Below are 24,300 nucleotides of genomic sequence, written 5' to 3'. Positions count from 1 at the left end.
GGCCTTGAGTAAGAAGAAGATCATCCTTGTCTCCACACATTTTAATTTTTTTTCCGTATCAGTCTGGTTTTCTTTTTGCTTTGTTTTCAAGAAGCAACCATGAATCAATTTCTCATATTTCCAGTAGAAAGGCAACTTACATAATTAAATGACATCACATGGGAAGCACATAAAATGTCAGAAGGGGGAGAGTGAAGATTAAGTGGAAGCAGATGTTTGTGTACCAGCATGCCCAGGTTCTGTCCTTCTGGGGAAATATTGGCAACTCTTTTCTGCTTGAAGTGGCTAAACTTTGTTCTCAAGGATTGCAGCAGATGCTCATTTACATATAGAACGTTATTTAATGTGACCACAATTTGTGCTCAGGAAAAATAAAAAAGTAATGGTATTAAATTTATTGTTCACCGTCCACTAATGCAATCTTCTTAACGTGTGGGTACAAAAGAATTTCATTCAGTGTTTGCTTTCAGGGTGTTCTCGGATCGACTCGTAAACCAAACTGACGCAAATACATTCATAACTCTCCTGGAGGAAAAACTGGCCTCCCTCTTCAACCTCACTTTCCACGGCATCTGTCCGACCAAACATTCACCAGTATTTGGTATCTTCATCACAAATACTACGCAAAATAACTTTATTACACGTTCAATTCAAATTATAGCGCAGGTAAGATTATGAAAAATGTTTACAATGTTTTTTTGTGCTGATCAGGTGATTTTATGGGTAGCGCTGGTGGATATGAAGACATTGTGGATATGAAGAATCTGAAGAAGTTCATGGAAAACCAACTTTCTGATTACAACCACACACCTGGAGCTGTTCACATGGACCTGGTGCTCTTCAGAGACGCCATCGAACACAGTACATCTGAAAACACAAATCACAATATCTGAGCTTTCCAAATTATTATTCAGGTCAATGTCAAAAGCTTAAACATTGAGACAAAGTACATATTTTGTAGATGTCTTTGGGCTCTAGATATAAATAAACTCTGGCTGGGTTAGGGAACCACAGCTGCTCACAAATAGCTGAAATCCACGAATATTTAAACTTACTGATAAGTGCTTATATCTGCCTATTTTTATATAGTATACCTTAATATGCATTAACAGTGGAAACTGTTTTGGGACTATGATAAAAGCAAACATCTACCTTATCCCTGCTCTTGGGGGTACAGCCAGTCAGCTTCAAGGAAAAGAAAAGGTGCTACTGGATTGGCTGCCTTGCAAACTCCAACCAAGAAGCAGGTCAAGTAGCATTGCCCCTTGCTATTTCTCCTTCAAATGCTTTAGACACGCTGTACGAAAAAATCCAGCAACAGGCAAATGTTTATATGTTGAGAAATTGTAGACGTTCAAATTTATGTAAATGCACCATCTATCTAAGAGAGGGGAAAACAAAAACTAGTGAACCAGCAGAGTTATATATGTTTGTACCAAAACTATTTTAATAATGTTTTTTATCACTGTTGCCTTTGCTTATTCCCTTTCCCTGCTACATTATCTCAACAATTCTGGTTGTCAACATGTGAACTAGTTGGAAGCCTTGATGAATCTACAGCCTCTTTCCTCCACAGTAACCCGTGTTGTACGTGTGATCAGCCAGATGAGAGGCAACATGCTCCTCGTTGGTATTGGGGGCTCCGGTAGACAGAGTCTCTCTAAGCTGGCCGCCTTCATCTGTGAATATGAAGTGTTCCAGGTGGAAGTGACCAAACAGTACCGCAAGCAAGAGTTCAGAGAGGGTAAGACCAAGCCAACAACGTTACCTTAAAGTGGTGGTTATTTAATCAACAAACTCCTCCTTCCACCTCAACACATAGGAAGGCCAACTCCTCATTAGCTGCTTATTTACCTTTCAGCATAGCGTGTTTAATTTTCCCCCTCCCTTATGCCACTCTGGGAAATCGCCCACATGTCAAAAACGTCACGAAATACACACAGATATTTGAGGGACTGATAAGTATTGGAATAGTGAAGGTGTCCTTTTCTATCTGATAAGTTTCTGATGTGTTTATGTTAAATTTCAGACATCAAGAAGCTCTACCGGTTAGCTGGGGTGGACAACAAGCCCACAGTGTTTCTCTTCAATGACACGCAGATTGTCGATGAATCCTTCCTGGAGGACATCAACAACATCCTGAGCTCTGGAGAGGTTCCCAACCTCTACAAGCCAGATGAGTTTGTAGAGGTCTGTGTTGTCTTCCCTCTTCCCTCTAGCATCTGCCAATTTCACAAACAATTCCAATACAACACATCTCAGTGTAACTTGAGTCAGCTGACGGTATGCCTCATATTAATCATAACTAGTGTTTGTTTTTTTGTAGGTGTGTAACGCCCTGTCAGAGTCTGCCAAAAGAGACAACGTGGTGGAGACTCCTGATTCACTGTTCAGCTACCTGATCGAGCGAGTCAGGAACAACCTGCATATAGTTCTCTGCATGAGCCCAGTGGGAGAACCCTTCCGGTGAGTCTTATGAACGACTGGGAATGCATTCACAGCATATCTGTTTTGTGGTAATAAAGGCTGAAAACAAGAAGTCAAAGTTTCGTCCAAGTAGCTTCCATTCACAACGAGCTCTCATGGAAATGGTCCACTTCCTTATGTTTTTGTTTTCATTCTCCATCCTTTCCTTTCTTTTATGTTTCTTTCTACCTGCCTGTCTTCCTGTTTTATTTTCTTCCTTCCTTCCATCCTTCCTTCATTCCTTCTTTTATATGTTCCTTCCTTCTCAAATTAATTTCTGTTTTCATTCCTCTGTAACCTTCACGCTTCCTTCCTACTTCTTTCCTTTCTATTTTTTTCTTTCTTCTGTTCCTTCCTTCACTCCCTCTGTCCTTTCGTTCTTCTTTTCTTTCTTGATTTCTTTCTATGTGATTCATCATTTTAAGACATGTGTCTAAAAGTGTTAATTTCACAATAAAATATGTAGAAAGCTACAGAAGAGGATCAGCACGTTGCAGACCGTCAGCCACTCAGAAATTCTGATCTGTTCCTCCAGAAAGTTATTTCTCCTTCTGCACATTTCACATCTGTCATTAAAGCAGATTGCTCCTCGGTGCCCATCTGCATTAAAGTCGGAATTAAGTACTAATTCTCTCCCTTAAAGCTAAGAGACAAAATAATGATTTAAAATGTTTCCCAAGCAATCTCAAGAGTACTTGGAATTCAGTCAAAGACAAAGCATTACAGCGATGATTATTTTTTCATGTTTTAATACGGTGGTCAGAAACGCAGAGAGAACACAGAGGAGATTTGAGCCAACTGGAGCAAATAAACTCACAGGAGTGATTTTTGCAGAGAGGAGACTTGTTGTTACGGCAAACACCACTGTTCATAGAAAAAACACTTCTCCCCCTGTGGCGTTTGTGCCCCACAGGACGATGGCCACACATGCTGCTGCTAATTGGACTGGCAGCTCTGGCACTTTCACATTGCCACGGCTAATCACCACTCTCTGTGTGACTTGTTGTACCACACAGCACACTTTGCTTCCCCTCACCGTGGAAAGGGCCAGCATTGGTTTGTTTGACGCTTGCGTGGCATTCTAGTAACAGCTTGCCTATCTCATTAACCCCTTCAACTAAATGTAGTTTTGTGGATGAAAAAAGGGTATAATGCATTTTCTCTCAGTAAAGGACAGGCAGATACATAATCTGACAACTTTGAGTGAGTAAAAATGTGGTTTCATGCTATTAAAACTAAAACACTGATACCACAACTGGCTTTTATATTGGTTTTATTTTTTAAAAGAAAGAAAGAAAGAAAGAATAGGAAGCTATTTTAAAAATGCATTTGTTTTCTTAAAAAATGTAAATGATTGTTTAAAATCTTAACAAAATAGAATCAGCTAATTAGAATAAAGTAGAAATATTATGTTTCTTTGTGATTCTTCTCCTAGTATTAATAGATTTCTGAAAAAGCTGATGACAACTGATTAATTTGACAAGTTAGTTGCTTCTCCTGTTGCAAATCCTTGTTTTATTACAGCAACTTTGTGACTGGTGGTCGTATTTGCTACTGAGTTATTAAAAAAACTGATTTCAGTATTTTTGTCGAGGGATTTTTTTAATGAAAAAATGGAGAAAACTCAAATGGAATTAACTAGAAAAAATATACCATTTATGTGTGGAAGGTTGACATTACATTCAGCCTTCATGCTCTGCTGAAGTCTTCAGTTCTGTCACTGCCTGAATGACTTACAAACACGTCTCTCAACATGTCATAGAAATGTAAAATTTTCTTTTAAACAGCAGCTGACATCATTTCTCTTTCCACTGACTTTTAAATACATACCGGAAATATCTCGCCTTGCATTTTCTCCTTTCAGTAAAAGTCAGGAGTGTCGTCATTGGTTTCCAAATAATTTTCAGATCCGATTTTTGAGTTTCTGACTGGCCGGTGACCAGTCCATGCCAATCGTCTGTTTCTGTCCTGTGCATCTCTGCTCTTCAGCCAACACTGTTTCACACATCCTGTCGCTACATAAACATCCATGACTGTCTCCTAATAGAAACCGCATCCTGCAGTTCCCAGCGATAGTAAACTGCACCACCATCGACTGGTTTTCTGAGTGGCCCAAAGACGCCCTGCTGGAGGTGGCTGAGAGGTACCTGGATGGACTGGATCTGGGCTCTGCCGAGGGGGTAAACAACAGACAAATACAAACACACACTCTTCCTTTTTCTCACTTTGATATCTGCTTTTGAGTCGTCCTCATATGTGCTGTTGAATGTTGTAGATCCACAGGAAGGTCGCCGGTATATTTGTGACCACTCACCAGTCCGTGGAAAACGTCTCCCAGAGGATGAAGGTGGAGCTGAAGAGATATAATTATGTAACACCCACCAACTACTTGGAGCTAGTGTCTGGATATAAAAAGTATGCAGTTACTCACACTCTCACTTGTATGTCCACACTAAACACCAAAGGACTCAACTAGCTGATTCTTATATGGATCATAAATGTGCCTTTTGAGTGTATATACATTATGCGTACAGTTATGATAAACACTAATTGCACCCATCTGCATCTAAGATTATCTAGAAAGAAAACGTATCAGCCAGGTGCTGCTGATTAAGTAAAAAGTCCAGACCCCAAATTGACTGAAATCCTCTGGTGGGACCACAAGAAAGCAGAGACAAATGTCAACAAACAAACATCTATGATGTGTAATGTTCTTGGTTGCTTTATTGTTTTTTATCCATAACTGTACATTCAAATTTTTATTAATCCACAAACGTAATCCCCCACGAGTGAAGGACTCATGGGGAGAGAGTGCAGATGTTTTCTTTTCCTGTTTGTTTCTCTCCAGACTGTTGGGGGAGAAGCGCAGTGAGTTGGGGGAGCAGGTGAGCAAACTGCGAAACGGCCTTTTCAAAATCAACGACACCCGGGAGAAAGTAGAGGCCATGACTGTGGAGCTGGAGGAATCCAAGGAGGTGTTGGTGGAGTTCCAGAGGCAATGTGACCAGTACCTAGCTGTCATTTTGAAGCAAAAGGGTGAGGCTGATGAGCAGCAGAAGGTAAGTGTGATGAAGATGTGTCAGTGCATACTTAAAAAATAAAATGGATGAACTCATCGGCTCTGTTTTGTTCAGATGGTGAGTGAGAAAAGCGAGAGGATTCGAGCAGAGGAGGTACAGTGTAAAGCCATGGCTCAAAACGCACAAAGGGAGCTGGACAAAGCCATGCCTGCTCTCGAAGAGGCCCTGAAGGTAGCCGTTTGTCTCCCATCACATTTGACTTTATTTCTTCTTTCACTGCCACTCACTTTTCATTCCTTACTCTCAGGCCCTGGAATCTCTAAACAAGAAGGACATGACAGAGATCAAGTCTTACGGCCGTCCTCCAGTGCTGGTGGAGACCGTCATGCAAGCTGTCATGACCCTTCTTGGCAAAGAGCCGACCTGGGCTGAAGCCAAGAGACAGCTTGGTGAGAGAAAACAACAGCTGACATGCTTGGAAAATGAGTCCTGTATTACCAAAGTAGTATATGTTTGTATAAAAGACTGAGAATAATGAACTACTGAACAGAAAAAAACTCAGAACTATTCAAATGTAAGTCTATCACAGAATTCCACCCTAAAACTTGGAGATATTTGTCTTCCAAGTTTATTTTGTCATTGAGTAAAATAGTTCCCAGAATGAGAAATATATGCAGCCAGAATTTGGACGTTTACTCCAATACTTATATATGCAGATTTTCCCCCATTGATTAAATGCACTTACGTTAATGCCCGTTTTTCAACACACACCGAGGATAACATTGGAAGCATTTTGCTGCCATCTAGTGGTCAGAATTAGACCCGACTTGGCTGATTTTCACACTAAATACCTCAATTTATGTGTCGTATGTGCTGTATTGAAATCAAAACTGTACTTTATTTACATTCAGTTTTTGAGAGAAAAATAAGTATTTTCCATAAAACTATAAATAGGTTAAAAGGTTTACAATATTTAAGTGTGAACTTACACTGCAATGAAAGTGGGTTTTATTTTATTGCTTTGTTTTATTGCATTTCACACTAGAAGCTTGTAAGTGTACTTTGGAAGGCACGTATAGTGACCTTAAACTGTTCTGGCAGGTGAACCCAACTTCATCAAAACATTGGTCAACTATGACAAGGATAATATAACGGACCGTGTTCTGAAGAGGATCGGCCAGTACTGCAGGCAGGTGGACTTCCAGCCAGAAATCATCGGGAAAGTGTCACTGGCTGCCAAGTCCCTCTGCATGTGGGTCCGAGCCATGGAGGTAAGAGGGTGTTTATCCTCAGAGAACATCATGCACAGAGCGGTTCATAGCTATGGCAGAAAGAAAGTCAACCAATCATCACACATTAAAATGAACTCTCCAGGTGTACGGACGAATATACCGGGAGGTTGAACCAAAGCGGGCATTGCTGAACACTGCAATGGCCGCTTTAGCAGAAAAAGAAGCTGCTCTGGACGATGCGATGAGAAAACTACAAGAGGTATAAATAATAGTGGCTTTCTTTTCTCTCTTACACATTTCAAAGTGATGCTACAATCAGGGTTTTTGGGGCGCAGGTGGCGGATAAGCTGAATGCGCTGCAAATGCAACACGCCGAGAAGCTGAAGACGAAGGAGGATTTGAGACTCAGCTCTCAGGAGATGGAGGTGAAACTGGACCGAGCCGACAAACTGGTGACAGGACTGGCTGGGGAAAGGGTCCGCTGGCATGAGAGAGTGACTGTAAGCCTTACATTTCAAGATGTTTAAGTGCAAGAGTCAGATTAGGATGTAGATGCATATTTCAGCAGACGGCTGGGGTCATAAAAAGTTCCTGTCTAACAATTTCACCCATAGGCACTCATAAGTTTGAGTTATTTAAACACAGTGTCAGACAGACATACAGTTGAAACAAGATGTTTATATACACTGAATAAAAAGATCAAACCATCTTTTTATCTCACTCTTAAGTTAAATGAAATATGTCTACAAATATGCAAAATTCAAAAGAACACTTGCCATAAAGTGTGAGTGCAGATGAAGGCAATGTATTAGTTGAATTCATTCACAAAGGTAGTACTTGGTGTTTTATCCTAGCCCCTGTAGTTTGCTGCCTGGCTTTGGTGCTACTTTTAAACTAAGTTTGTTATAAACCTACATTCAGACTCGAGAGAACTCTGTCATGATCAGTGGGTTTACTGCAGGGTCTTGAGAAAAACATGGCATACCTTGTTGGAGACTGCCTGCTCGCTGCGTCCTTCCTGTCCTACATGGGGCCCTTCCTGTCTAATTACAGAGACAAGCTGCTTGGGATCTGGATGAAAGAGGTCAAAACAGCGCTCAACAGTAACATGAGACTTCAACAGCTTTTACATTAATTCACAGAGAATAAATGTGATTTCTCTCTCTCGCTTCCTGTCCGTGTTCTCGGCTCAGGTTCTGGATTCAGAGATCCACTGCACCCCAGGATTCAGTTTTGCTGTATTTCTGTCCAAACCAACAGTGGTGAGAAACTGGAATATTCAGGGTCTGCCGTCTGACGCGTTCTCCACTGAGAATGGCGTTATCATCACCCGCGGGAACAGGTAGGGACACACAGCAAGCCGAAGAGTTGTTTAATTTTTCCTTATTATTTTATTATTATACTGACCATCATTTGCATTGACCATTTAAGAAAATCTGAGAAAATATCTCTTGCATAATAATTTGGAACACTGTGTATTTTGCAAGCTATGGAACGCTGAAAGTCAAACAATGTATACATATACATGTGTAAATTAAAGGTTTACGATTAGAACATTGCATCAGACCAATAAAAACACATTTTAATGCAGAAATGTGAGCTGAATGAAAAGTACGTTTAACAGCTGCTTAAAGGTTGATACTTTCTAAATGTACCTTAAATCTGACAAACGACCCTCATAGGAACATATATGCTAATTTACTGTATATAACCATTTATTTAGCATAACATTTAGGTCACTACCACAACTTTCACCGTGACTTTATCATCTCCTCTTCAGTGTGACCTAAATAACTTCTCCTCTTTTAAGATGGCCACTGATAGTCGACCCTCAAGGCCAGGCTATGAAGTGGATCAAAAATATGGAAATGGAAGCGGTAAGAGAGACTCTGTACTGCTTTCTGCTGTGTCCTTACCTCACTCATCCTGCTCCATCAGTGGGATTCCTGACAACCCTTGGACCTTTTCTCCCCTCTCTCTGCTCATTTCCTGTCTGATTCATGCTAATAAAGGCTTCTAGTGCCACAAAACGCCTTTAACAAAAGCAACAATTTATCTATTTGAACTGATCTGTGACATTTTGTTTTAGATCACCAAAATTGATTGTGACTCGTATGTTGTGTTGATAGTATAAAAGCAATTTATAACTTTCTTTCCTTTTCGCCCAGGGTCTAAAACTAGTAGACCTTCAAACGCCAGACTACCTTCGGGTTCTGGAAACTGCCATCCAGTTTGGGAATCCTGTCTTGCTACAGAACGTCCAGGAGGAACTGGATCCGTCCCTCAACCCTATTCTCAACAAGTCTCTGACTCGCATAGGTCTGAACACACACAATGTCACATTTAGCTTATTTAAACGCCAGATTTGTGACTTTTTGTGGGGTTTCTTTTCCCCAGGTGGCAATCTGCTGATGAAGCTGGGTGACAAGGAGATTGAATACAACCCTGACTTCAGGTTCTACATCACCACCAAGTTGTCCAACCCCCACTACTCCCCAGAGGTTTCTTCAAAGACCACCATAGTGAACTTTGCTGTCAAGGAGCAGGTGTGTGGAAGACTATGTTCCTCCGGCTCGTCTGTGCACACTTTCAGACACCGTTTCAACATGTCTGCCTGTCGGTTTTTGTTTTTGCTGGACAGGGTCTGGAGGCTCAGTTGCTGGGGATTGTGGTGCGTAAAGAGCGTCCGGAACTGGAGCAGCAGAAGGATTCACTGGTGATCAGCATTGCTGCTGGCAAAAAAAGTCTGCAGGACCTGGAGGATGAGATCCTCAGGTTTGTACAGCCGACTCTTTGACGTTTTTACATCGGAACACAGAGCACGAAATCAATCTGTCCATCCATCTGTCCACTTATCGACCATCCATCCATCCATCTTTTGGTCCATCCATCAATGGCCTGGATGGTTGAAATTGTAAAAAAGAAATTTTAGGCACAGAAAAGGTTTTCTAAGATACTAGTGACCTTGGTAAAGAAGTTTGACAAGTGTTAAAATGAATTCATATAAAGTTCACTGCAGCAATATCTCACTATGAAACAAATCTTTCATTTGAGCAATTTGGGCAATTTTTTAGTTTGGAAAAATTTTACCTTAAAACAAAATTGTTTGTCAGATTATTGACCCCATTCCTAATTACTGAGTTAAATTTATCTGAAACTTCTTTAATATGTGTTTTTCCCCCTGTTGTTCAGTTTCTTTGGATTTTGAAAGTAATCTTTGACTTCCTAAAAAAAATTTTTATTGGAATGCTGTGCATTGGTTTCTTAGAAATAACTGGGCATTGTAAACAAAAATCAGATGGCATTTAAACAGTAAATAATATTTTCTCACTGGGTCGTTATACAGAGAAGTGATTCACTATAAGGTGAGCCACATAGAAGAAAGCATAAGAAAAGACATATGTTGAAAGGCTGTCTGTATATTTTTAAACTTTTTTGCACGTCTTTTCTATCAGGTTCAATAATTTTGAAGGGTGCTGTATTAACTATTTAAAAATTGCAAACTGTTACTGCAGTTTTGATGTCCTTTGCGTTTGTTTGATCCCACCAGGCTCCTGAACGAAGCCAGCGGCTCTCTGCTGGACGACGTCCAGCTGGTAAACACCCTGCAGGCCTCCAAGGTGACGTCCAGCCAAGTTACAGAGCAGCTGGAGACCAGCGAGCAGACCGAGCTGAAGATCGACTCTGCCAGGGAGGTGAGGAGGGCAGGTGTCACTGTAGATACTGGAGAACCCAAACAAAGACATCAGCATGAGAGGCTTGGCTATTAAACGCAGCAATTCATTTTATTCATTTGATAAGTCATCAAGCTGATATGCAACAACATTTGGGTTTCTGTGAAAAGCAGGTAGAGATTAAGACTCTCCTTGCTCACCAGTTGAAATCAGTACTCCAATATCGTTAGTATTATTTTAGTTTTTTAGTAATTTTAACACATGAAAACAGGAAGTTGATGAGATATATAGATATATTTCTTTTGCCTGTAATTATTGTATTTTAGTAAACATTGCCTGTCAGCAGCTTCAGAATACAAACAAAAGTACATTATAAACAAATTCATACACTTATCTGAACATAAACAAACCACCTGACTGCTGTTACCTCTGATGATCTACTGAGCAGCTTTGAGGCTTTGAAGTCAAGAGGTTTTGCTGCTGCAGTGAATCACATAATAATCCCAAGAAATTAACATTTTATATATAGCATACACTAAAGAAATGCTATATTATTGCATTTTAGGTATAAAAATATTTATTTTCTTATTTGATAAAATGAATTGTAATTTTTATTTGCATTTTTATGTAATCCTAATATTGCTTAAAAAGGTTTAAGTAGTTAATGTGCATAATATGTTGGTATTTCTATCCGGTTAATTTTCAGAATTATCAATAGATTACTACAATAATTGTTAGTTGCCTTGCACAGATGTGGAAAATGTCTATCCTGCAGAACCACTCACTATTATTAAAGTTGGAAAGCTAGTTTAAGTTTAAACTAGCTTATCCACTGGAAAACTATGTGTAGTTCCAGTTTGTCACTGGATTATAGATTTTTCTTGTTTTTATTGGCGACCACAGTAGCTGTAGACTTTCTCTCCCAACAGGCCTACCGACCATGTGCTCAGCGAGCCTCCATTCTCTTCTTCATCCTAAACGACATGGGCCTCATCGACCCCATGTACCAGTTTTCTCTGGACGCCTACATCAACCTGTTCATGCTCAGCATAGCAAAGAGCAAGCAGGCATACAGCCTAAGGGTCGAGGAACGAATCAACAACCTCAACGACTACCACACATACGCCGTGTACCGGTGACGACGACTCAGACTTTTTAACTGCAAATCGATCAACACTTTGTGGGCTTCTCAAGCTAACGCGACGTTTGTCTTCTTCTCCTTCAGGTACACTTGTCGGGGTCTCTTTGAGGCTCACAAGCTTCTCCTCAGCTTCCAGATGTGCGTCAAAATCTTGGAAGTGGCTGGGAAACTGAACATGGATGAATACAACATCTTCCTCCGAGGCATCGTCGTAAGAAACACACAAACGTCGTGCTGCATAACATCTTATTAACGGTGGCCAGATAAGACAAAAAAAAAAACTCTGAACATTCTTATTCATGAACAGCCTGCCTGCTTCTGAAGCATTAATGTGTTGGGCATTTTGAGAGAAGACACTCTAACTTATGGCCTATTGACAGGCTATTGATAAGGATGATCGGATGGATAATCCATTTACCAGCTGGCTGCCAGACGCCAGCTGGGACAGCATCACAGAGCTGGATAAGCTGCCCAAGTTCCATGGCATCGTGGCCTATTTTGAACACTATCCACGAGACTGGAACCTCTGGTTTACCCACCCTGAGCCAGAGAACGCTCCACTACCAGGTCTGTGCTGATCGGTTGGCCTGACTTTATTACAGTCCAGCATGCTTAAGCTCATGTTTGAATTTGTCAGTGTTCAAGAAGACCAGTTAACTTTTTTCAGAGCCTTGTAAAATGTGAAGAGTTCTACCAAAATGGGTTTCATTAGGATTTTATATGATAGAAGTCCATACATTTCCTCCAAAAGAGTCACTTTCGTTCTTCACTCCTTACCGTCTTGTTTGGTCTTCAAGGTGATTTGGATCACAGCTACAATGAGCTCAAGAAGATGGTGATAGTGCGTTTCCTACGCCAAGACCGAGTGTCTTTCTGCATCACCTCCTTCATCATCAAAAATCTGGGCCCGCGCTTTGTGGAGCCGCCTGTCCTCGACATGAAGGCTGTAAGTTTCAACTGCAGTCCCATTTCCTCCTGGTGCTTTGACATTTTGTGAATGATAGGTTTTAAATGTTTAAAACTTGGATGTTTTTTTGTGTGTGTGTGTGTTTTAATTGTATTCAACTGATTTAAATGTTCTGCCAGTTGTCTCCACCTTCCTTCCTCACTCCCTTCGTTTTGTGACAGGTGGTGGAGGAATCCACCTGCTGCAGCCCTCTGATCTTTGTGCTGTCTCCTGGAGTGGACCCCACAGGATCGCTGCTGCAACTGGCTAAGGCCTCGGGGATGAGCCACCAATTCAGCGCTCTGTCTCTGGGCCAGGGGCAAGCGCCCATCGCCAGGAGGCTCATAGAGGAAGGAGTGAAGAACGGTACGGCACCAGCTGCTGTCGTTCTAGCCGAGTCATCCATACATATTCACATGCAGTCTGGAAAAGTGCTGAATAAGAGGTCATTGGTTTCCAGATCTGGACAAAAGAAGTTTGAAAGCAAGGTCTGTGTGTTTCCAGGGCCTTGGAAAGACCAGAAGTAGAACCAGACTTTCTATTTCCGCTTTCCTTCGCAACGTGATAGATGTTTAAACTTAAGCTGCTTCAATAGTTCTCAATAGAAGTCGAACTCTGGAGAAATTGATTCATCCACCCATCCATTCACCCACCCATCTGTCCATCCAACCGTGTGTTCATGTACTCACTCTTAATAGTGCGTTTCTTTCACAGATTTTATTTGTGAAAGAAATAAAATCTTTCACAAATAAGGCCTTTTTACTATATGAATAAGCGAGTTGTCTTTACATAGGATCAATACTAAGCTATGCAATTTACTGTTTTAAAGGGAAAATAACAGAACTGAGGTAAAGAGACATCTGCAGTAAGGATGTGCAATATGGCATAAAATTCATATCACAATATCTGTTATGATGGCGGCGTTAACAGAATATATCACAAATGTTTTTGTATAAAACTTACAATAGAAACCAAAAAAATCACCTAGTAATTGAGTGGAATATATATATTTGTATGTGTAAACTTTTATTTCACATTTATATCCTACAAATATGAGCAAGTGATTGACTGATATTGGTCAATTGTCCTCCAAATTTCCAAAGTTCTTTCTTGGATTTTGGCTACTTTTTGTTCAGTAAATTTCACATCAATAATTGGAATTTAGTCATAACAAAACCCAAAGTCTTTAGAAATTACTCCAAAAATAATACTAAAAACATATACACAGTACTCAAAAGAAGTACATTTTCTTTAAAGCTTAAAGAAACTGTGTTGTGACTTCCCAGGTCACTGGGTCTTCCTTGCCAACTGCCACTTGTCTCTTTCCTGGATGCCGGAGTTGGACAAACTAATAAAGGAGTTTCCGGTTCAGAACCCAGAGCCCAACTTCAGGCTGTGGCTCAGCTCTTCACCGCACCCGGATTTTCCCATCACGATTCTGCAGGCTGGTATCAAGATGACCACCGAGCCGCCAAAGGTACACAAGCATGCAAATGTCACTGCAAACATGAAAACCTTCTTGTTATTGCTTTAGGGATATTTTAATAAATCTTGCCTGCTTCGTATCCGCAGGGAGTGAAATCCAACATGAAGCGTCTGTACCAGCTGGTGACTGAAGCTCAGTTCAACCGCTGCACCAAACCCAGGCTGTACAAGAAGCTGCTCTACGCCCTCTGCTTTTTCCACAGCATCCTGTTGGAAAGGAAGAAGTTCCGACAAATGGGCTGGAACATCATCTACGGCTTCAATGATTCTGACTTTGAGGTGTGAGAAACAGTATCTGTTAGCTAATATTCTACTTTGTACGTGAAATGTTTGAAAGGAGTTTATGTGATATTTATCCCGGCAGCTGAGATGTCACTTCCTGTTTGTAGAGGAATGTTGACTCACTTCTCGAGCAGCATCGCTATGGATGGGCATTTATCATATCATTTGTTATTTATTGTGAAAAACCTCCACAATTTTTTGCAATATCACAATAAAATTCTAAGTCTATATTGCCCACTCTTAGCAATATTGATTTAACCTGAGGATTGGAAACATTCTTCTCTACATAGCTAAGATCTATCACTTTATTTCAGCTTGAACTTTGACTAGGACATCACAGCACTTTGACTCCTTTTCATTTTTCAGACATTCTATTGAAACCGTTCTACTGTGTTTTTGGATTATTGCCCATAACATCTAAGTATTGAAAGAGGTGTGAATATTATCAGTAAATACCAGAATATTTGCTGATAATATTCAATATGGTATATTGGAGTTATCCAAGTATTGTGATATGTATTACCTTCAGATGCCTCTAATTTGGATTTATCTGTCCAAAGAACATTTTTCCTTCATTCTTGTGAATCATTCAGATGCTACCGGCCACACCATTGTCATACTGCTATACCTTTTATGAAGGTAATCTGTTGAGATGTCAACTCATGGGAAGGTTGGCAGGTGTTTAAGAACTTTTTTTTTCTTGTGAATAATCTTTCTCAGTGTTTAATCATAGACCTCCAGTTGTCTGTAAATGGACCTATAGCTCTTCTCACATTGTCTTTCTACCTTGGCATTGTGCTAACTCTCCTAAATGCTTAATTTTACAAAACAATAGGTTCCAATCATGACCCTAAATATTCAATTTCTCCACCATCAACATCTTTGTGTTTAGAATACAGAAGCACAACACTTTATGACTCAATCTGCAATGCCTTTGTTAGGTGAGCGAGAATCTTCTCTGTTTATACCTGGATAAATATGAGGAGATTCCTTGGGATGCGCTCAAGTATCTCATCGCTGGTGTCAACTATGGCGGCCACGTCACAGACGAGTGGGACCGTCGACTCCTAACCACATACATCAACGACTACTTCTGCGAGGGAGCTATAAATCAGACCTTCTTCAAGTGAGACTCTTGTTTTTAATTCTCCTTCTTCTTCTCTTTAATGCTCAACGTTTAGGTCTGGGTGTAAAACAAATGTCACATTTATTCAATATGTCTGAAAAGACATTTTTCTCATTGTAGAGGTAATTTGTGGTCTGCTGTGGCTTCTGGCTGTTCACAGAGCAACAGCACCACCAAGAGGACAGGTTGAATATTACAGCAAAAATTGGAGCTTTTACACTTTCCTGAGGTTGTTTGCTGCATAAATCTTCCCAATTGTTGTTACTCTGAGAAGTCAAAGAAGTGGAATAAGATGAAATAGGTTTACAGATTCAGTCCTTCTAAAGAGCAGTAATTGACCTGCTGGATATTAAAGTGTTCTTACATTGGACTTAGGTACAACACAAAGTATTTGTCATTTTTAATAATGAAGCGTTCATAAAAGATGGAACAACATCTTTTCTGAGAATTTTCCTCGAATGTCATTTGTGCTGCACTCAAATCAGTTTTTATCAGTTTAATTTTTGTTAAAAATTAGCTGCTTTATTATCATATTTTATTGGCTCACTTGAATTGTGAATTGAATGCATTAGAACCTATTTTTGGATTAGACAAAATCTGATCCAAGAATAGTTTAAATCTGTTCTCCCCAATTTGTTTTTTGAAAAATCACACCACTTTCCATCCAAGAAAAAAACAACCAAAATGATCATGAGCCTTTAATTTACGTGTACGTAAATTTCCGACAGAGATGTATGAGGTTCATTAATTGTAGGAGCTGCACATTTGCTAATCTTCACATTTTCTGCTCAACTCTTTATTAGGCTATCAAGTTTACCCACATACTATATTCCCCGCGAGGGTCCGCTGTCGTCGTTCCAGGAACACATCAACACGCTGCCGGCCACGGAGCACCCAGAGGTGTTTGGTGAGCACCCCAACGCCGACATCGCCAGCCGGATCGCGGAGACCCGCACGCTGTTCGAGACGCTGCTCTCCTTGCAGCCTCAGCACACAGGGACCGTGGCGACAGGAACCGGGGCCAGACCCAGTCGAGAAGACACGGTATGTCAGTGAGGATGAGAAGATGCTGGGATCTCAAAATTTATAAAAGAAATCACCAGAACACTGATGTCCCTCTGGTGAAACGCTAACCAGTCTGTGTCATCCTGTTTCAATGTTTCTAGGCTTTTGCTTTGGAGTAAGGCAGGAAAGAGACTTGGGAGGTGAACCTCTGTGTTATTTTCTCAGCCGCTTCCTAGATGAGCTTTCAATGTACTGTAGGAGTAATTTTGGTAATTCTGGGAATGTTCTTTCCATTTATGGATAATGGTTTTCAGTGTGATTAAAATTAGGTTAAAGCTGCATTCATTTTACTTTTTTTTTTACATAATTGTTAAAACTCTCACTATGCAGTGACAGTAAAATATGAAAAAGATCATTTGTGAAAAAAAATCAAGCTACCTCCCTGTGGTACTATAGCCACCTGCAGATTTTTCATTTAACTACTTACCGTAAGCCTTTTCTATGCAATGTTAGAAATTAGTTAAAAGAAGCAAATAAACAAATACATTTATTTTTCAAATGAAAAACAAGACTTTGTCTAAAATGCAATAATATAGCATCCCCTTTGTATACGCTTGATCATTTGTAGCAATGGATGCATCCGCAGCAAAAAAAAATACATCAACAAAAGCTTTTTATGCTTGACTTAACATCAGTAGAGTGCAGGGATAATCTGGTGAATAGTTTTTGGTTTTACCTACTAGTAATTGGATAGTAAAAGATGCTTAGTAGAGATCATTTTTTACAAAATCTAAACTAGGTGAAGCTAAAATTATGTAGTTCGAAAAGTTCTGGGTGGAATATATCAAATGTCTTTTTATTCTAATTGCAAAATGTAAATTTTTTTGTTCAGTTTTGGTGTAATTACTGCTCTGACTGGTATTCTTTGGCCTTTTTTGAGTCTGTATGCTCCACTTAATAATTAACTGATTCCTGAATTATTTGACATTTATTTCATCACATTTAATCGTTTCACACAGGCCATTTACCATTAACAACATAACCAGTTAATTTTCTGACTTCCTAGTGGGGGGAGTTTGATCATACCCTGATTTCTGAGATAGATGAAACGTTGCATTTTAGTTAAAAATAAGTTAACCCCTCATCATGTGGTAAACAGTAATTACGTGGACTGTTGTGTTATTTGTGGAAGGCTTGGCATTATCAAAACAGACTGCCAGATCCTGAAGCTCATCTCTTTTATACTCACATGAAGGTTTAAATACTGGCAAGGGATAAAAACTTTTACATTAAACCCTGTTGGAAGATTTGTTTTTGGGAACAGAGCCACTGGGAAACAGTCAGTGCTCTGGTGGGGTTTTTATACCAACATGCTCACATTGCAATACATGTTTGGCATGTTTTGGAAAAACAAGCAAACATGTTATGCTTTGGTGCTCCTTCACCAAAAATAATAACCTCAGCTGTCGGCTTCACTCAGGTTTTTATCTACTGGTACTGACGCTATGTGGCGGTTTTGTGGCAAAACCAATCAGCATCTTAACATAAACCAGAGATGGATTTTTCATCTTCTCTTTACAAAGTGTTTTCTGACTGTGTGGAGGTTGATGTGGTTAAACATTTGCTTCCAGCTCATCCGAAGGCTGCTATTTATTTTCAGACGCAGAGTGTACCATAACTGAATGAGAATTGAATTAAATGTTAATAGTTGGATCTTTTTAGATTGGCCTTGGCAAGTGTGTCTTCTGGCAGCTGTTTTCTGCTTTTGGTTTCAAAGAGTGATTACAGGAAGCCAGACATTCGACCTGTAGTCTGGTTAGCAGTTGTCAGTGTAATAAGATGCAGATCCAGGAATCTTTAAGAGATATAAACTGCAGTAAAGAGGATAATTTTAGACTCTGAAGTCAGACATATAGTTTTGTTTCGTTAACTTTTTTTCCTGCTGTTTAAACAGTCTATTAAATGTATTTTTTTATATTTCACTCTCCTTCCTTTTTCAGCTGTGTACAGTTCCCTCTTTCAAATTGTATTTTGCTTGTGACTCTTTCCACTTGAATATTTTAGATTATTAGATAAATTTAGCATCAGTTAAAGATAATCAGAGTAAAGACAAAAAGTCAGAATTTAGTTTAATCTTTAATCAATCCAAATAAACTGGGTCCAATGTGAAAAGGTAACACTGCCTTTTGGTAAATGATGAATTAACAGTGGTTAAGATTCTCTGTTAAATTTCACTAGCGTAATCAAGACCTGATTCCTTTTTTAATTCCAAATGATTTATAAATATATTTATTCACAGTGTTGCATAGTTTGATAATCATTAATAAAAAACTAAAAAACACACACCACTACTTAGTCCTTCTATAGCTGTATTTAAAGAGCATTTACACAGTGGAGCATCAAAGCTGCAGAATGTAGCTTTAATAAAAATATCTTTTTTACATATTTGTTAAATCTGCCTCCATGTCAGAAAATCTGTGAATTAAAATCAGACTGGCACTCCTCTGTCTGTCTCCCTGTGGTCCTACTGCCATTTGCAGAAACACACCACTCTATCAGAAACAACCAATCACAGCCAGGAGGATGGTCTTAGCACTGTCAGTCATGCTCATGTATGTGCTGCAGCTGTGTTTGCCACAGAAAAGCAACTTACTGTTACTGGTAAACATCTGCCATCATTTGTGGCCATGCTAACTACCCAGAGCATTCATGACAGGCTCCGATGTAGGGTTCAGAAAGCAAACATGTACACAAGCATCTGCTCAAAAAAAACACAAATACTGACTACATATTTGCACACACGAAAAAAAAATTCAAAAGTAAGAACATCAAAACTACAGTCAAACATGGTGCTGGTAGTGTGATGGTTGGGGTTGCTTTGCTCCTTCAGGACCGGGATGAATTTCTACAAATGATAGAATGAATTCAGGTGAAGGAGAAAATAAACATTAAAATAACAATTAAAAACTGCAAGGACGTGAGTAGTCTTTTTTTGTTTGTTTGATTTTTTTTTTTTAAATCTCAACTTTGTTTTTTGAAGTTTTCCAGTACCCGACAGTGTCTGTATGTGGTCTATTGATTTTGAAACACTTCAGTGTAATTGAGCCAGTCTTGTTTTCATGTGTAGGTTTTGGAGCTGCTGGGAGAGGTTCGTTCTAAGATCCCAACTCTAATTGACTGCGAGGGGACCAAGACCATCCTCCAGGACAACCCCACACCCCTTAATGTGGTCTTACTACAAGAGATCCAGAGATACAACTCTCTGCTGGAAGCCATCGTGTATGAACAATCAATTTGTCTGTTAGACAAGATGTGTTGCACAGCACCCGGCTTACGTTTTTGAAGCCTAGGTGAAATATTTTAATCTTTTCTTGCATTTATTTTCATACTTTATTCCAGGTTCTCCCTGATGGAGCTGGAGAAGGGAATAAAAGGCTTCGTGGTGATGACGCCAAGCATGGAGGAGACCTTCAACTGTATTTACGACGCCCGCGTGCCCCCGGTGTGGGAGAAGGTGCAGACACACAGAAATTAGAGTCATGCAGGAAATTTTAAGAGGAAATTTTACTCAGCACTTAAGGTATCATTTACACATTCAGTATCACTTCACCTCAGCAGCATCTGTTCTCACATCACAAGTTCGGCTGCATTTAGCAACATTTGAAGTCTTCCTGAAGAAGGTTGGAAAATGTGTTATGATTTGTTGTGAACCAAGTAAAAAAAAAAAAAACTGCAAATATTTTATTCACCTGCCTAAGGCTTTTATGCAATATTAGAAATATAGTAAAATATGCAAAACAAACAATTCAAGTCTTGTTTTTAAAATAATTAAAAAAAAACATTTTATTGCATAAAATGTTTTAAGATGTTTAAGCTTTAGTGAATGCTTGATCACTAAAGCGTTCACTAAATGCTTTAGTTTAGTGAACTAAACTAAAGTTCACTAAGGATGCATCTACAGCTCAAACACATGAGGTACAACATATTTACAGACAGAAGTTATTTTTATCTTAAATGCAAAATGTATATCTTTTGGTACAGTTGTATATTAACAGCTTAGTATGTAGTTGAATCAGCAAATGGCCTTTTTTGAGTCTTTATACTCTATGTTATGATTAATCAATCACTAAATTAGTTGCTGATTACTTCAGTAATTCATTGATTATGATTAATCTAATTTATTGTTTCAGCCCTAAAACGTATGTTCTAGTTTATTTTAGAAACATTTTATTTCATCAATGAAGGATTCAGTTGAGTTTACAGTCTTATTTTTTATTTTTGAATGTCATTGCAGATGGTGAAAAACAATTAAATCGGCAAAATGATGTATGTACCACATTTACAAGCCAGTAACACAAATCAGATCATGTGTGTTTCACATGTCTTCATGACCTGCAGGCTCCAGCTGACAAACAAGAAAAAATCAGACTACCAGAATCTGGAGTTGAGGTTTATTGCAGATTTGGATGCCAATGATTAATTTAGGTCTTGATTGGAATGACTAGACTGAAAAGATTTTTCTGCACAATAATCTAATGGTCTAACACTGATCACGTTGTTCCCACTCAGCCATTAAAACTGCTGCAGAAAGTGGTGTGTTGCTATTAAAGACATATTCATCCATCTATCCTTCACCCTGTCTGACTCACTCACAAAAAAATCCTTTTTATTCTGCTCTCTTCATCGACATAAATGCACACGGTGATGGAGCGCTGGCAGCCTTCCAGCTGTGAATGACCTGTTCTGGCTTCATTACCACTGGACCACTCGGTACAGTGAGGGATCTGGGGGGGTCGCGGGCGGGTTGGGACCCTGGGAGCTGTCGGTTTGGGTCAAGGGGCTTCAACTGATTCTGGGTCAGAGGAGTTCATGTTTATATCCAATGTTTTGCTCTTTCTAAGGGCTGCTCATAAAAGCGTTGTTTAGGTTTGTGAGTGGGCCCTCGTGGGGCGGAGCTCACCTTGGCCCTCAGGGGCCGAACAAAGCCACTGTCTGTGGACTAATCGGAGAGCAATAAGCAAAGTAAACCTTCCAAGGCCTGCTCCACTTTCCCAATAAGACCCTGAGCTTATTGTGTTCCAGGCAGCAGCTTATTATGGCTCAATCTTCTATGTGTGTGTGTGTGTTTCCTTTTATAGGCGTATTGGATAGCCATTAAGTCTGCTGCTTCCAGCTGAGCGTCTCTATTCAACGGACTGCTTGTAAACTACACAACTCTTTGTTTCTAATCCTGGCTTTAGTCCATGTCTCTTTTTAAAAAAAATATCCATTACATGTTTCTCTTTTTCTTTTACCTGATGCTCACGCTTTCATTTTACCTGATGCTCCAATTCTGCCTTCAGGTCTCGATGCAGCAACAGCCCCATCCTGCTTATTTATCCCTCCATCTCTTCATCTCTTTCCTCCTCTGGCCGTCCTTGGCATGACAGCCTGTCATTAGCTCTGAGCTCAGACTCATGGCCTCTCTCTCTCTCTCTCTCTTTTGCTCTCTTGCCATGTAGATTTCTCCCCAAGCCCCTGAATGTTTGCATAGTTTTTTGTGAGTGTGAGGTTTGTGGGCAGAGATTTAAAATAATCCTGTTTGAAATTAAAATTGTAGCTAATTCTTTGTTAAGAGACATGCGGAAAGTGGGTGGCGATACGTGGAGGCTGTGTGGCAGTAAAAGATGAAGGAAATGGTGAGTCGTTTGTGAGGCTGGACACCGAGGAAGCAAAAAAGGATTTCCATCGATTGGCTGGAAAGAATGTGCAGCAGGTTAGAGTGATTAAGGACAGAGACGGAAACTAAAGATCAAAGTGTTGAACAAAAGAAGGAAGGACTTGGAGAAGTTCATGGATGAATGATGGAGCAAGATGTGGAAAGTTACTCAGTGGGAGTTAGGTTTGTACATAAATATTTATATAAAGCACCCAGTTGCAGCTCTGACTGTGTTTGAGGACGCTGTTCTGCCAGAAGGTGAACCTCCATCCCAGTCTCAAGTGTCTCAATTCAAATAAAAAATAAAGGGAAATTAACATTATTATAATTGATATTAATTCAAAATTCTTTAAAGAGTGCCAGCCATCACCATGTAGCTGTCTGTATTACAGTGAATGTGAAGAAGCCTCTGACTAAAGACACTATGTTTTTCTACGACATTCTCATCAAATATTTAGGATGGAGCTAAATAAAGGGTTTTCCGTATTCATTTAGCTCCATCCATCTTCCCATTATCCCTGACTAACTTCCCTGGCCTTTCTGGAGGAAAACATTCCCACAACATAATGTGGGAAAATAAAACGTATTTATTTTGGCATCAGAGAATAACCATGTTCTTTTTCTCATTAATGTGTGAAATTAATCTCAAAATTTCAGAGTTTTTGGGCTGAATTTTACTCCTCTGTGGCTTTTTCTTAAATTCTTTTATTTCTAGTCGTCCTAATACTCTGTTGTAGGAATTCAGTGGCTAAATAAGCAAAAAACTGAATAGAAAATAGGTAGTAGCAGCCAATGTTCTGAGAAAGCCTTTAAAATACTTCTATTAAACCTGAAGTAGCACTTCAAAAGATAACAAGGAATTCTTGCTGTTTGCAAGGGGAAAATAAGCTAACGTTATGAGCCGTTTGCACTGTTTACTCTGTGATCAGATGACTTTTCTCTCATTTCTGCCCTAATAAACCGTCCAGTGCAGCCACACTGCTGTTGAACTCATTATGAGGGGCTGCCAGCAGCGTTGACCCCACGTCTGTCTCTGTCCTCCAGACATATCCGTCTCTGAAGCCTCTTGCAACGTGGACGCGCGACCTCTGCCAGCGAGTGGACCAGTTCGCACGCTGGGCAGAGAAGGTCCAGCCCCCCGTTCTGTTCTGGCTGTCCGGCTTCACCTTTCCCAATGGCTTCCTCACCGCCGTGCTGCAATTCACCGCCCGGCAACACAATGTGAGCGCTCTCCGACGTCTCTGTGGCGATTTCGTGAACCAATCACAGCTAGGGATTCATTTTCACTTGGCGAACTCGGTTTTGGGTTTACTGGTGTCGGAACAACCCTGCAGTCTCTCCTTGTGTGGGTTTTGCAGTGAGCGCAATGTCTCTCACTCCTTCTGAACAAAAATATTTAATTAATCTCAACTTCCTGCAGCTTCCTCACAGCGCAAAAGGAAGGGGGGAACTTTGGCAGACGGGTTTTTGTCAACTTAGCCAGAAATACGTCTGAAATGTGACAAAAAGTTCCCAGATGATGAAGTCATGAGGGCATAATTACCAACTTACATCCAGTTTTTTTTTAGAAAACTACATTTAATTTATTTTATTTTATTAATCCTTGTCAGTTTACAGATGAGTTAAAACTGAATATTCACTGGGATGTTTATCAGGTTCTCCTTAAGGTACCTGAATACCCTGCTGACTGATGTTTTTATCAGTCTGGTGTTCATAATCAAAATTTCCAGATATTATTTCTCTTATTTAGTCCCAGAGGATAAATTTGACTCAATTTTCTGAAGGTAATGATGCTGAAAATACATCGAAAATGAGTCAACTCCTAGTGAAAAGTAAAAAATGTTGAGAAACATCAAAATTATTCAGGTTTTTTCAGTAAACAAGCTAAAAAAAAGAACAGTTGAAATTGTTAAATACAACTAATATAAAAAAATATTTTATACAAACCCAACTACTAATGCAGTCTCATCCCCTCAACTGTTCATAAAAGCATGTGTGAAAACACCTCAATTACCTGGAGACATAGATAAGTTCAGAAATGATCAGTTGAATAATAAAAAATGAAAATAGCAAGAAAAGGTGACAGAGGCCTAAATGTCTCTAGATGTGTGGAAGATGCACGAGTTGAAGCTTAATGGAACAGGGTCAACATCAGTGCAGCTTTTCCTGAACCCAGAACTGGTTCACCAAATAAAAGAAAATGTAAAAATAAAACAAACAAAAAA

At 39.7% G+C, this 24,300-nt stretch overlaps 1 protein-coding gene across 2 annotated transcripts in view; it reads left to right on the top strand.

The window, feature by feature from the left end:
• dnah2 (dynein, axonemal, heavy chain 2) overlaps positions 1-24,300 on the top strand; it is a 63,601-nt gene that overhangs the window by 37,894 nt on the left and 1,407 nt on the right. For both annotated transcript variants that reach the window (XM_044097442.1, XM_044097443.1), the window contains 32 exons: positions 471-601; positions 712-861; positions 1,577-1,744; positions 2,030-2,190; positions 2,327-2,466; positions 4,514-4,646; positions 4,742-4,881; positions 5,315-5,525; positions 5,601-5,717; positions 5,794-5,935; positions 6,588-6,757; positions 6,861-6,977; positions 7,054-7,218; positions 7,680-7,802; positions 7,912-8,060; positions 8,529-8,595; positions 8,887-9,037; positions 9,116-9,264; positions 9,360-9,493; positions 10,269-10,413; positions 11,322-11,527; positions 11,618-11,744; positions 11,914-12,100; positions 12,331-12,479; positions 12,662-12,845; positions 13,766-13,956; positions 14,052-14,243; positions 15,188-15,372; positions 16,176-16,416; positions 19,505-19,656; positions 19,777-19,891; positions 23,120-23,296. In XM_044097442.1, coding sequence (XP_043953377.1) covers positions 471-601; positions 712-861; positions 1,577-1,744; positions 2,030-2,190; positions 2,327-2,466; positions 4,514-4,646; positions 4,742-4,881; positions 5,315-5,525; positions 5,601-5,717; positions 5,794-5,935; positions 6,588-6,757; positions 6,861-6,977; positions 7,054-7,218; positions 7,680-7,802; positions 7,912-8,060; positions 8,529-8,595; positions 8,887-9,037; positions 9,116-9,264; positions 9,360-9,493; positions 10,269-10,413; positions 11,322-11,527; positions 11,618-11,744; positions 11,914-12,100; positions 12,331-12,479; positions 12,662-12,845; positions 13,766-13,956; positions 14,052-14,243; positions 15,188-15,372; positions 16,176-16,416; positions 19,505-19,656; positions 19,777-19,891; positions 23,120-23,296 — 4,969 coding nt within the window. The remainder of the gene's footprint in view (positions 1-470; positions 602-711; positions 862-1,576; positions 1,745-2,029; positions 2,191-2,326; positions 2,467-4,513; positions 4,647-4,741; positions 4,882-5,314; positions 5,526-5,600; positions 5,718-5,793; positions 5,936-6,587; positions 6,758-6,860; positions 6,978-7,053; positions 7,219-7,679; positions 7,803-7,911; positions 8,061-8,528; positions 8,596-8,886; positions 9,038-9,115; positions 9,265-9,359; positions 9,494-10,268; positions 10,414-11,321; positions 11,528-11,617; positions 11,745-11,913; positions 12,101-12,330; positions 12,480-12,661; positions 12,846-13,765; positions 13,957-14,051; positions 14,244-15,187; positions 15,373-16,175; positions 16,417-19,504; positions 19,657-19,776; positions 19,892-23,119; positions 23,297-24,300) is intronic.

This window comes from Gambusia affinis, linkage group LG18 (genome assembly GCF_019740435.1).
Source record: "Gambusia affinis linkage group LG18, SWU_Gaff_1.0, whole genome shotgun sequence".
NCBI lineage: Eukaryota > Metazoa > Chordata > Actinopteri > Cyprinodontiformes > Poeciliidae > Gambusia > Gambusia affinis.
Note: the sequence above shows the minus strand (reverse complement) of the source record. Positions and strands in the feature narration are given on the sequence as shown.